General features: G+C 41.2%; 2 protein-coding genes across 5 annotated transcripts in view; one reads left to right on the plus strand and one right to left on the minus strand.

Annotated features, from left to right (window-relative positions):
• usp32 (ubiquitin specific peptidase 32) overlaps positions 1-8,764 on the minus strand; it is a 70,228-nt gene extending 61,464 nt beyond the window's left edge. For 3 of the 4 annotated variants that reach the window (XM_087841450.1, XM_087841438.1, XM_087841444.1), the window contains exon 1: positions 8,550-8,763. In XM_087841450.1, the coding sequence (XP_087697576.1) occupies positions 8,550-8,607 (58 nt within the window). In that variant the 5' untranslated portion in view covers positions 8,608-8,763. Of the gene's footprint in view, positions 1-8,549 lie in introns of all 4 variants that reach the window. The other variant, XM_087841431.1, reaches the window with a different exon arrangement.
• A 2,348-nt stretch (positions 8,765-11,112) lies between these two features.
• On the plus strand, positions 11,113-14,368 carry LOC118454810 (uncharacterized). The gene is given in 6 exon segments (XM_087843519.1): positions 11,113-11,152; positions 11,363-11,381; positions 13,333-13,423; positions 13,949-14,009; positions 14,012-14,235; positions 14,318-14,368. Coding segments are annotated over 6 exon segments (486 nt in total).
• The last annotated feature ends 180 nt before the right edge of the window (positions 14,369-14,548 follow it).

A 14,548-nucleotide genomic window follows, 5' to 3' on the forward strand; every position in this document is an offset into this window, starting at 1 on the left:
TCGTTACTGGTTCTTCAGGCCTTCAAGCAGATTTTACAAGATTGTCTTCAATAACCACCCCGTGCTAGTGTGTTTCCCACCTGACGAGGGAAAAAAGCTGTCCACTTTGTAGACAACAAGCCTGCCACTTTGAGGAAAACACGTCTGAAATAGTCGTGGCTAGCAAGCCCGAGCTTGTAAAATAAGTTTGGGGGGGCTCTCACCAGTAACATAACTGCAGAAGGCATCGTTCTTCTGCATGGATATGAACAAAGCTCAAAATGAATGCTAAATAGAGTCTGTGTATGTGACTCCAATCACATAAAACCATCCAAATTTATCAGAAATAAATTTTTAAAAATGAGGGCACGTCTGAGAAAGTTTCTATGATTTCTTAATTCTTTGTTTTTAGTGTCACACAGTGTTTGAACAATGAGCTGTCACCTGACTGCGAGGAGGCTCCCTGTTCTCCTGCACCTCTGTGGGGCTCCTCCAGGTACTCTGGCTAACTGGTGACTGTAAACTGGCCATTTACAAACAGGGCCTTAATAACTGATTCTACTGATACTGATGTTTACTGGGAAATTAAACGCAGTCCATCAAATACCTTCGCCCACACTCACAGCCAGTCGCTAACATGTCAGTACCACAGGAAGATCAGCATGGTGGTAACAGCAAACCTGATCACCCAGCTGAGCACGGACATTTTAAAGCTAACAGAAGAAAGCTCTAGAACCACAGCTGTCCCCGAGCCAGCAGCCTCACTGAGACCAGAGGAAGGAAAAAGGGTCCTGGTGACGTTATAAACATACTGAAAATTATTTTATTATCCAATATTTGTTTGTTGTTTTTAATGTAAATCTGTTATTTTGTTTGGTGAGGCAGAATATGCCACCAGATAAAGGTGCATGTACAGCAACTCATTATCATTTAATTATTTGCACCTCCCTTAACCCTTTAAGACCTACCATAGAACCAAGTCCGCCAGAGCTTATATTATATTTTTACATGCTGTGGAGCCATTTTTGGGAGCATTTCAAGTTGATATACATCAATACAACTGTTATAGCCCAAATTTTAATAATACGTCTGCATTAAGTGCATAGTAATTACATAAATTGCAAAAAAGTGCAATAACTACAAAAAAATTGAAAATCGTTTTTGCTTTTTTAACATATTTTTCTAGTTAGAGAAATTTAAGAGGCTTATCCCTCAAAACTGTAAATACAAAAAAGTTGCACAAAATAGTTTCCCACCACAGGAAATTTATTTTGAGTGTCTTCATAGTTTTATTTTTGAAATACACCAATTTTTATATACTGCAGGAAAAACGAAAATAAATATTATACTGCAAATTTGCAAAAAAGCAGCATATGCATCAAAATAAACTATTTCCAGCAGTGCAATATGAGTCCTAAGCATCCCAGAAACCACACAGAAAGTCATAAAGTCAAACATAACTTTTAAAAACACCAGTATAGGCTCATGAGGCCCTGATGGGAAAAAACTACATTTCCGCAAAATGACGTGATTTCCGGTTTCGGGCAGGTCATGGCGGACATGCGATAGTTTGCGCTGATGGACGTAGGAAGTGTTACAAACAGCTGATCGGATCGGCAAAGCGTGTTTCTGGAATATTATGTTTTTGTTGCTGCAAGCGCTTTTTATGCAGTTTTTGCAAAGCTATATGTGGAAGGAAACTGTGACCGAGGACAAGCTGATGGCATAAGATGTAAGTACAACTCCTCCGGTTTCATATGCAAAAAAAATTATTGCACTAGCTTACATGGTTGCAGCTACCAGGATTTAAAAATAGTTACGCAAAACGGAGCGTGCTGCTCTGACCGGCTTTAAAGGGTTAAGTTCAGTTTATTAAAGCGCTTAAAGTGACAGAATATCCTGTGACTTATATAGTTTCATAAATAAGTAAATGAAACTGTGCATTGAAGGAAAGTTGAATTTTGCGTGTATATGCTGTCAGTTACAGTTCTTATAAGAGAATCAGCAAAATGAATAAATCACAAATCAGAACTGCAACAATGTCTCTACTTTTTGAAACTGTATCTTTTTAGTGCGACTGATGAAATCAAACTCTTCTTTAGATCAAGCTTCAAAATAACTCTTTCATTGGTTCAATGCCTTAATGGTAGAAACTTTTGATGAGTTACGTTTGTGAAAACCGTTTCTCATAAATCAGTTCCTTTGATTTTCCTGAATATTGCGCTCATTTCATCTTTGCCTTGATGACACCTCCTGTGTTTGTTTCACGTTCAACGTGCGTTACTTTTACATAACTTAAGGGCTCCGCTAAATACAGAACGAAGAATCTGTAAACCAAATGAAGACGAGTTGGAGTCAAATAAAATAAAACATTGTTCTCCTGGAACTCCTGATCTAACGTGATGATTGGCGCTGCCAGAGAGCAGAAAACTGTTGTAATAAGACGCGCTAATGGCAAAGTAAACAAAGAAAGGCCTCATTATGGAGAACACTTTGTGTATTGTAATGCTGTGATGCAATCCGGGTATTCTTAGACACTGAGTGGCATTAAATGCAATGGCTACCATTCGATTCACACAAAACAATGGGTGTGATTTCTATGAGTGCCCCAAGCACACTTTTCAGCCACTCACAGTCTCAGGCTGTCTAAAGACTGCGTCTGTAACACCCGACACAAGTCACTGCATCCTTAGCTTGACTTTGGCTCTCCCATGCTGTCCACACAGACACTTTCACAGCAGGTTTCCACTATATGGCCACCTCACTAAATGATCATGGCAGTAGAGGAGCTACTGCCATGATCTAAACTCTAGATCATGGCAGTAAAATAAGCTGAGCCTGGTCGGCCGCTGCTGCTGTCAGGACTGCAACCCTCCACCACGGCTTCTGAAGCAGCAAATCCTGAACTCGCCTCGTGCCCTGTTTAGTCTGGGCAAAGCATCAACAGAAACACCTGGAGGCGCAAACATACATGCAGCGCTGTTTTTGAAGAGCTCATTTCACCTGTGGGCATGATGTCACGCAACCAGCACGAGGCTGCTGTGTTGTGGGGTCGGCAAGAGGAAAAACCACATAAAACAGGAAAATCATTTTTACTCTCAGGGTCTATTTTGTGCTGTCATTGAGGAAAAAAAAGGTGAACAACAAAAACAACAAATCGGTTTTACATAATAAGACTATTACAGATTCTAGAGTTTAGAGCAATTACTCTAAAAAAAAGCAAACAAACTGTACAATACAGCCAAGGAAGGAAAAAAACACCTACAGAGGCTGAACGGGCTCATGGATGGTTAACTACACCATTCATGTCAGATGGAAACAGGATCATTAAGAGTCAGAAATAAGCAAAGAATAAATAATAAAAAAATGGTAGGATAAGCTAGTCTTCCAATTAATTTCTATAAAACAGAAATAAAATGTGGACCACAATCGATGAACATCCAGAGGCATGAAACCTTATTGGCAATGACAACATGAGGTCTCAAAATTTTACATGAACAAAAATTCTACGAGCAGATAAGCATCCACCTCCACCAGCCATGACAGGAGCAGAACAAGTTTCCAGGACAGTAACTTTGGACCGACGCTGTTTTTATTCATAGACGTGGAGGGATTTCTCTCCTTAAGACTTACTGGGCCTCTGGTCATTTGTAATAATTTTGGAAGTAGTCTGTGTCTCGCAGTACTGCCCGAGTTCGCCGTCTCCATAATTTGTTAAATGTCCCAGTGCAAAGAAATGATCTTCCACACTTATCCATACACACAAGCGATGCAGCCCAACATGCTGCCTCTCAGATATTTGCTCCAATGGTAGGCATTCGCTGTCATCTTGTGTCTAACGTCCGTCCCACTCGCAGCCCTGCTCATCATTATTCGGTTTGCTGCACTGTTGCACACTCAGCAGTTTTGTGAATACCTCTGGTTACGTTTAAATCCCGTCTGTTTTATAAAAAGCGACGAGTGAAATCTTTATTATTTATCATTGTTCAGCCTGATGCTTCACAGTGATTCAAAGGGGCGTTCAGATGTGACTTGTGATTCTGTACTTGATTTTGAAATGATAGAATACCGTCACACCCCAGCTCGACACCTTCAACATGTACTTTTGGTGTAAAAACAAAAAACTGCCCTTGTTGTGTGCCTTTCCCACCTGTATGTGGTGTAAACTTACAGTAACCACATGCAGGAAGTCTAGGACCAAAAACTAAGCAACCTCCAACTCAAGGAGGCTGTGTAACAGCTGATAAACCTCTTATCTTTGCTCAACAATGCAAAATAAACACTTGCTGTGAAGCATATACCACGTGGTCGTAGAAAGCTCCGTCACACTGGATTTCCATAATATTAAACTGCAACACAACTTTGCTCAAAATATAGAGATTGTTGTATACGCTGTTGCACTGCTATCTACTCATGTTTCCATAGCAAACACCATACTGGAGGTTTGTGCGGCAGCAGAATACAAATTTACATCCCCATGCAAAGCAGCGCTGCATTAACTCAGCTGATAAGGCCTGCTGACGTAGAGTGAGTGTGAGGCTGTGTCACAGTGACCGCTGTTGTTGTTGCATCGCTGAACTACATAGTGGTCAACCACAAAGGTACAAATAACCCGTGAAGGTGTTCCAGAAAAGTGCCAGCAAAGATTACTAAGAAGAACCGGTCTCACTGAGAACGTAAGGAACCACAACAACAGGTAAACATGTCAATCCAACTCTTTGACAGCTCCATCGAAATCATGAACAATTATTCTGGACAGCAATAAAGACATCCAGATGAAGCTCCAGGTCCACAGGGACATTTTTAAAGCCACGCATTGTTGCTCGGTTAAAAAACATCTTCCTCAAGGCCAGTTCATCAACAACAGGGCTGCCTGTGACGACTGAGATCAGCTTCTCTACCACCATGATTGGAAGAGTCCATATCATCTGCTCCCTCTTGAATTTGACTGATAAGAAGGAACGCCAACAAGCACATCGGTGTTAAACACGGCAAAACAAGAGCAGGAATGTGGCACAATAGTTGTGCTTTCTTCATCACAGAACGTCCAAAAATCAACTACGACTCTATGAAGTGTGCAGGTCTGAACACTATACTTGTGTTCAGCGCTCCACTTCCTATTATTCCCACTGCAAAGAAACTGACTGTGATTCAGTGGCAGGTGCAGCAGAGGGTGAAAATGACTGAATGAAGTTACATTAATAAAATAGCAATTTACAGAAAAGTGTTGGTTTTCACAAATACAGTATCGATAACATTAAATCACCTCTTTGCATCCTGTAAAACATTCTGCTGTGTAATCTATTCAGGTTTAGGATATGAAGGAACTCTTTGATGTGAACTGTTTCCAAATGACGACTAAAACAGATGTTAGAAGTGTTGTTAAATCATACGAGAGATTTGCATGTTTGCAGAAGGAGCAGGTGCCCGTGGTGGTTGAAGGTCATGCTATCAAGAAGCTGTTGTTGGTTGCTCTAATGCATAGGTGTCAAACTCTGGCCCAGGGCCAAATTTGGCCTGCAGCCTAGTTACATTTGGCCCGTGAAGCCATACCAAATTACTATCAGAGCTGGCCTACTGGTATTATACAGCTAATATATATATTGTTTAGTATTAAGCTTTGCTTATTCCATATTCAGTTTTTTAGCAAAATGTGTTTGAGTCCATAAGAAAAGATTCATTCTTATATCTGGACAAATAAATATATTTCAATAAATATTAACGTTAGCCCGCGACTTTGTTCCAGTTTTGAATTTTGGCCCACTGTGTATTTGAGTTTGACACCCCTGCTCTAATGCATGAAATCAAAAATGCATCACAGTGGTGCCGTGAAATCCCCAATACTCACAGAGAGGAACTTTAATACAACGAATCTGCTGCTTTGATTCTATTGAAACTGCATCTCAAACACGAAGAAAAAGCTTTACTGTATGATTTACACAGAGCTCTGTTCATTCTGGACTGACTGGGAGGGTTTTTTAGAATTTAAGTTCATTTGCTTGTCATCTCTGGGCAAGCTGACCAATCAGAGCAGCCTGGAGTTAGTGGGCTGGGACAGGAGTATAAAAGAAAAACAGAATGTAACCAAATGTAATCCCCAAAATCTGAGCCTGTGAATGTACCCGGGCTCCTCAACCACAGTCTCTATAAGCACATATGATACACGGTGATGAGTGCCCACCTCTGGCCCTGGACAGACAGCTTTGTGAACATTGTCTGCTGCAGTACGCACAATCAGCTGCTAAATGGAAGCATCACTTCCCTGCTGTAAAGCGCCATTCAAAGTGAGATTACTTTAAAAACTAACCGTATTACTCAAGAGAGAATCACACCCATCATCCTTGATAGTTTTACAATATCACAAATGCAGTTAAATGTTCTGTCAGCTCTGTTCCTCACGGACAACGATGATCGTAACGATAACAGCAGATTCAAGCATGTGGAGCCGTTCAGTGTGGAATAAACCAGACCTGACCCAAAGTTAGCTGTCACTGCAGCAAGCCCCTCACCAAATGTTTGGACTCGAACCTTCTCTCAAACAAATTAACGCTCCCCTCTCCCACATGAGTAAATGTTCAATTGTACTGTGAGTCAACAGAAAAAGGGAAGATGACTTTTACCTCTAAAATCTTAACACTCTCAGATGTGTGTCTCTTGAACCGCTTATTACATTTTTATATATTCGATTTCCCACATTTCAAAGATTTGAGTTTATTCTATTTCAGAAAAGTGGCGATGAGGAGGAACACGCACTTTTTGGTCAGATCTAATGTTTCAGGCACAATTATCCCTCGAGAAACTACCACGCACAAATCAGGCTTGAATGAATAAATGATGGTGAGGAGTGATCGGAGGATAACACAACAAAGGTGAATCTTTCTGACTGTAAGCCCATTACGCTGCTGATGTCCTGGCAGAATAGGCTCTCGTGGAAAATGAACTCATAATTGCGGCAGTCAAGCCTGCTGTAGCAATTAGAATTGGTGCCATGTGACTGCTTTGATAAGACTGGACGACTAGATAATTCCACTGTGTGTCTGTGTGTATGGTCACATATGATCGTCAGAGTGTAACTGGCAATCTGTTTGAGGCATATTTAAGCTGCAGTATTACAAAGACTAAAGTCACGCTATCCGAAAATCTAAACTGTGCTAAGGCAACATAATAACATTATTAATAATAAAGATGTCCAGTCAAACTTCCCTGCAGAAGCATGCTAAAGTTATGACACAGTAATAGATGTGTAACAGGCTCTCATGGCTGCAATCCGGACTGACAAAGTTCAGCTGTTGCCAACCCAGGGAGTAAAGTGCAACAAGAAAGCCATCAGGGATAAGATCTCTGTGTGTTTGCAGATAAATGTTCACCCATATCTTACATAAGTGCCGCTATGCTTACACTGTATCCATTGCTTCTCCTGTGCGCACTTAAACTCTAACCTGACAACAAAATGCTTCCAGTAAAGCCCATACGAGCTGAAATACATCATGACGCTGCATTAGATTACAGGCCTGTCAACGCTTGTTTGTTTACCAGAGACCAGCCAATGGCTTCCTCAGTGTTAAAAAGCCCACCTGATCATTTTTAAGAGACTGACTGCAGCGGCAGCTATTTAAAGCACAACTGGTTGTTGTTCCGCTGCAACTACACAGCTAGCTGGTGTACGCTAGGCTCCGCAGAACCTGACAGCTCACTGGCAACAACAGCAACGATTAAGCAGCACATGGCTCGGTTTGAAAACCGGGAGACGAGGGCTGTAACAAACAGTCTGGAGGCATTCCCCACTCACAACTTAGGTGAAAGCCAGCTAACTGTCTAGCTACTAGACAAGCAAGCTAGTGGTAGCAGCACAGACATAAACGTTAGTCAGCTGCAGTTAGCTTGATACAGAGGCAACCTGTGATGCCATCCAAAAATATATATAAATGAAAAATATATTCAAGCACGGATTCGAGATTTCTTTCACAACTGTTTCGCCAAATACTGTCCGCGCAGCCCATCCCTCCTCGCTAGCCAGCACTAGCTCCCACAGCAATTAGCTGGACAGGACGTCAAACCAAGCCTTGTTCAACAACCTGCCAATTTAACTACACCTTGCACTTAAATAAAAAAAACGCGCTTCATAAAAATACTTCAGGATTATCTCAATGCTATAAGGAATAATAATTCAATTCGGCGCGGTCAGATTTTATACAGCGACTGTTTAACTACGTTATTTTTCAAGATTTCATTATCCACATACGCTTTCCGCTGCAACCCAGCGTTGTCTCTTACGAGGGCAACCGACTGCGGAAAATACATGCTCAGCTAGTGATTAACTAAACATCAGAAAAAATAAGGAAGCTTTTCGACAAATTTTAATGCCGAAATGAATACTGGGCATAACAATTCCATCGAGGCCGTGCGTTTACTTTATACCCGGCGTCTACTTCGTATAACAGGTGAACCCAGTTAAAGCGTTACACTTTAACGGGTGGTCAGGACGTTCTCTTTTCCATATGGCTAGCCCAAAAGCAGACAGCTAACCTAGCGCAACGATAGATTTCTACTTCCCACGATTTTTGGCTTACCTCTCTTAACGGCCTCGTCATATGACAGGAATCCTATCCTCGACTCCTTGGCCCCCATGCTCCCCTCATGTCATTGCAGTGTGAGGAAATAAACGTTACGAGCTGAGTTGGACAGGGGTGTTTGTCGCCTTATCCGTTTATTGTGAAATGGGCTCCTGGCGGTATGTGTATGTGGTGAACGGGTGAATGTTTTTCAGCGACGCCTCCATTCTGTCACATGATCTGACTCTACAGGTCAGTTGATCTGCGAGTTCTAATACGAGTGAACGCAACCCGAATCACATACAGGGGTGGGGGGTTTCGACTAAAGACAGGGTTTTCAGTCTTATCCGGGAAAATGCAAAAAAGCTCTTTTACTTAGTATGCGAAGTCATACCAAGCTGTCAGTGTGCGACGAGTGCAGCCACAGTTTAAAGCAGTGATAACAGCCCCACCGTGTGGTGCTGCTGCTAAATAACGCTAGCTGACTCGCCCCACAGCGACCCCCGAAGGTACGGTCAGTCAGAGGAGACCGGTGGCACATAGCAGATGAGTCTAACGCGTATATGGTGTTTGTTGCATTTCAGTGAATGTGGGAAGTAGTCCGCTTATGTCAGTCGTTGTGTAGTTCAGAATTTTTACACCAACGTCTAAATACTTATTTAAAGTTTGTCATAATGCTTGCAGGGGCGGATCTAGAAGGGTGGCTTGGGGTGGCAAGTGTCACCCTAAAATGATTTCTAGCCACCCCAAGTGCCACCCTAGTTTTACATATGACAGTGTTGTTTATTAAAATAAGATAGTATTAACACTTTAAGTGCAGTTACAGTTAACAGTGAATATAAATATATATAATTTTCTTTTTTCTAAATAATATCGTCACGTTTGGTTTTTATTCTTCTTTCTTGTTTTTTTTATTTTTAAATAAAGCATCTTCTAATGAGAGTGCAAAAACAGTAAAGAAAGAAAAAAGAGACCTCTTTCCTCTCGATGGAAAAATGCACCATGTCGACCAATATTTTTTAAAACGTCAGCATCTGGGATTTGGTTGTTTAGGAAGAGGGGAAAGCAAGACAGCGAGAGAGAGACAAAGATCGATAGCCAGTTTTGAGATGTGGGAGATTTGTGACGTTTAGCATGGAGTGTATAGTTAGTAGGTTGTGTTGTCTAGTTAGTGTGTTGTGTAGTCATAGTTTTGTTTTGTGTGTCAGTGAGGCCACTAATGACTATCACAAAGGCACATTGCAATGTAAACACTGTCACCAGGTGAAAACAGGAGCAGGGATACACCTCCTGTTGTCAGGCCTGCAGGTTTGTCCCTGTGCTGTTCTGGCACAAGTAGTTTGTGGGGCATCTTATTGTGACACCTGATTGTTCTTTCATTTTAGTTATAGTAGTATTTTTAAATGGTTGTACCAAATTTTAAAAATGCCAAATGTATTGGTTGCATTTTCAGATAAATAGTTGTATATGTTTATAAAATGTGTGCACAAGTTTTCAAAATGTACAATTTATATTTGCATTTCAAGTTATACAAATAATTTACTCCACATGTCTGTGGTTTTGACAGTAAAATAAACAAACTACTGGGATTTTATGGGGTTTTTTTTGTGGGAGTTCAGTTGTGTTAATACAGTACGTCTGTGAAAAAAACAACTAAATTCAGACACATCAGGTTGAGCTGAAAACAATGATACCAAACAAGGCAGGAAGAAAATAAAAATGAAACAATCTGAGGGTGAAATACAAATGTAAAATCAAAAGGAGTCAAAAATGTCCAGTTATATTTTGGGTCAACCTAACCAATCATGAAAAGTTAGGTTTAGATTTTTGTTCATGACGGTGCAGATTTCTGACATTTTGTGTCATTTAAGCTGTAACAATATGTGTGAAACTGAAGTTAGACTTGTGTTTATAAAGCAAACACCCCATGTTCTGTTGCTTTCTGGGTTTTATACTTATTGGGCTACATATTTATTTATTTATTTATTATATAGGCTATACAGTACATACAATCAGAATTTGCATGTGTTATATAACTAAAGTGTTTAATTATATGGGCTACAGAAAACAATTAAGGTATAGATTATATTTATATGAAAAACGTGTATACTTACTGACTTTAATTTTGCGGCCGCATTTGACTTCCTTGCCACCCTCATGCCACCCTAAGAAAATTTCTCTAGATCCGCCCCTGAATGCTAGATGGATTTCCAGCATGCAACTCTCATACAATTTCAGCCGTTTCATAGACCAGCTTCTATATTCTATTCCACCTAAATGTAAAACAGTTAAAATTATACCCAATTGCCGTACAGCTACTCAGTCATTAAATTTTAAAATTTCTGAACTGACCTTGGCGTGCCATTCTATCAAGGACCGTATAAAGCCATTGGTTCTCAGGTTGCTACATCCGCGTAGTACTTAGACTTAAAGCTACAAGCGCCACTTCAACGACCCCATGGAATCTGTACAAGACTCAAACTGAAAGCATTGGGGGATATATTACACCACAGGTGTAGTATTTGTGGGGGTAGTTACGGAGGTTGTAATTTTTGCAATGAGACTTTGGCTTTAACCAAAGATGGGGCTCCAAGTTCTGCTTTACTGGCCGAATATTGTTGGTGAGAAACACTCAGTTGCGTTACATTGCTGTGTGTTTGTATAACGAGTCACTTAACTGGTGCTGTGAACATAAAGCAGCTTGTTAGCCTGCTGGAGCATTTCGGTGTGTTGGGAAGCTGCTGAAGCAGAATGACCACACTTGAAAAACGTGTAGAAATCGTGAGCTGGCCTTAAGTGTATCAAGTTTGTCATGTCTCTGTGTTTTTCAGGATACATCAGGATTGGCTGGTGTTTGCTGCATGGGCTGCTTACCAGTGTTTCTCCCTCTTTATTCACTACGTGTATCTCTTGATGGTAATGCACCCTCTGTTTAGCTCGCTGGATCTGTGAGGACAACTTTTGAATGACTTTGCTGAAAATAACTTTAATAATTTCTGCATTTCTCATAAGCAGGTATATGCAATTGATCATACATGTACCATGTGTGAAGAGGGGTATTTCAAGACTATTTAAAATACTTTTTTTAGGTCTTACTGACCACATAAGGCACTTTAGACTCAAAGTTACCTTTAACCATACAGCGCTTTATTCTGTAAACTTCAAGCACTTTATCTGCCTCAGTTTAATAATAAATTAACCCACAATGCTTCACATACTCTGGACTATTTAAAATGATCCTTCTATGGCCTCTGACAGTGGACTCATCTCTGTGCTTGTCCTTCTTGACCTTAGTGCAGCATTCGATACTGTCGACCATAATATCCTATTAGAGCGATTAGAACATGCTGTAGGTATTACAGGTATTGCACTGCAGTGGTTTGTATCATATCTATCTAATAGACTCCAGTTTGTGCATGTAAATGGAGAGTCCTCTTCACACACTGAGGTTAATTATGGAGTTCCACAGGGTTCAGTGCTAGGACCAATTCTGTTTACATTATACATGCTTCCCCTAGGCAGCATCATTAGAAGACATAGCATACATTTTCACTGCTATGCAGATGACACCCAGCTCTATCTGTCCATGAAGCCAGATAACACACACCAATTAGTTAAACTGCAGGAATGTCTTAAAGACATAAAGACTTGGATGGCCACTAACTTTCTGCTTCTTAACTCAGATAAAACTGAGGTCATTGTACTCGGCGCTGAAAAGCTTAGAAATATGGTATCTAACCAGATTCTTACTCTGGATGGCATTACCTTGGCCTCCAGTAACACTGTGAGGAACCTTGGAGTCATTTTTGACCAGGATATGTCCTTCAACGCACATATTAAACAAATATGTAAGACTGCGTTCTTCCATTTGTGCAACATCTCTAAAATTAGAAATATCCTGTCTCAGAGTGATGCTGAAAAACTAGTTCATGCATTTATTACTTCCAGGCTGGACTACTGCAATTCATTATTATCAGGATGTCCTAAAAACTCCCTGAAAAGCCTTCAGCTAATCCAAAATGCTGCAGCAAGAGTCCTGACAGGGACTAGAAAGAGAGAGCATATTTCTCCTGTTTTGGCTTCCTGTTAAATCCAGAATTCAAAATCCTGCTCCTCACATACAAGGTCTTAAATAATCAGGCCTGATTTGTCCTCCTTCTTTTCTCACAGAGCATGGAAGCTCCTATTTTAGTCCTAAAACTGTACTAAGAGATTTTGTTAAGTTTTTCTTTAATTTGCCACCCCTCCGTAAACCCTGAACAGATCTTTATAAATAACTGAAGAAACAGATTTTTGTCGATTTTGCACAGATAATTTAACGACGTAACTGTGCAGGTAGTGCTGAAATAACCAAAGAAGGAGGGATTAACTTAGAAATGAATTAGCTACAGTGAGTTATATATGATTGTATAAATGGTCTGTTTGAATATAATGTTGACAGTAATGTGTGACTAATGTAAATGTTCAGGAAATAAGTGTAGTACTTTATAACAATGCTGCACTATTAAGCATTATTAAGGTGTTAGTAAGGTGTTGGTCTTTGTGAGTCCATGTTTTGTCCTGATGTACATTGTGGGTGAATTCAGGCTCCTGGTGATGTTTTGACACCAGCTTTTTATCTATAAGCAATAATATATTATGGCGGATTCCATTAAGCTTTGATGAAGTTTTCATCACTTGTGTTTTCCATATGACAAGTACGAACTGTCTGCATGGGCTGCGTGAATATGAGCTTCACACTGTTCTTAGTGCAGATAAGAGCTGTTTAATCCCATCTAAGCCCCACTGTTCTCTGTGCAAGGAGGCTGGGCCTGACCTCCAGGTTTGCAGCATGGCTGGATGTAGCTGTCGATGACCTGGGCAGAGGCATGCTGTGGAGTCTGCTGTTTAAGGTCTTACGTTTGAAGCACATCATCACACATGCACAAGGCAATGAAAATGAGGCTCTGTTTAAATACCAGCAAAAACTGTTGTGCAGAGGTCAGGAAAGACTTGAGATGAGGTATTGGTGACTAAAGCCGTAATCAACCTGCTGAGAAGGTGTTTGGGGCAGCCTCTGCACAGAGGAAGTGGAATAAGGAGGCTTGGTGGTGGGATGAGGAAGTATTCAAAAGTAAAGTGGGATAAGCAGCGAGGTGAAGTGAAGGCTTATTATGAGTCGTGAAGGTGGAGAGTGAGGAAGGAGAAAACAACCAACAGAGACATTAAGCTGAAAAGTACGTGCAGAAGGACAGAGAGGGAGAGAGTATTTTGAAGATGAGAGGAGGAGCTGATGAATGGGGGGAAATGAGAGGGGGGGGGGGGCAGATGAAGGAAAGTGAATCACAAAAACACGAGAGGAATCAGAAAACTCTGCAGTTCTTTGCCGCCTTAACATTTGTGCCACACTAACAGCGGCGGCGTGCATTGAATTGCAGTGGGGTTGGATGGTGTCTGCACTGGAGTGGTGTGTGTTCATGGATAACCACAACACCCGGGGGCGCAGTGGAAGAACAGCTTCGGCAGCAGCCCTCCACTCGTACAGGCTGTCACGGCAAGCGGTAATCCTCCTGCCCCCGTGTTTGAGTGCTGGTACACAGCTCCACATAAATGTCTTTCCATGCTGGTGGGAGTGCTGTCCCACTGGTTGGAGCTGCCTCTGTGGATCCAGCATGTGGGGATGTTGCTGCTGGTTGCTGGCCGCGTGCTGGCTCTGTCAGCTGAGGTCATGTGGCAAACGCTCATGTGTCTTAAACATGAACCCAAACGGTCCACTGGAGAACTCTCTGCAGGTGTTTTCTCTGCAGGTGTGGTGCATATGGACACACATCGAGCACCTGGAAGAAACTAAGAGCTGAATTTCTCTTTTTAAATCACATTTGATTTTGCATTTGGCAGATGAGGCTCATCCTGTTACCATGACACTGTGGAATAATGCTTTTGTCATTCAGACAGGAAGTCTTTGGAACGTCAGCAGTACTTGAACACAGCATTGTCATTGCTGTTATTCCCCCAGAAAGACAGTTTACCAAAGGGAA

Source organism: Neolamprologus brichardi, chromosome 1 (assembly GCF_056152115.1).
Source record: "Neolamprologus brichardi isolate AB-2024 chromosome 1, ASM5615211v1, whole genome shotgun sequence".
Lineage (NCBI taxonomy): Eukaryota > Metazoa > Chordata > Actinopteri > Cichliformes > Cichlidae > Neolamprologus > Neolamprologus brichardi.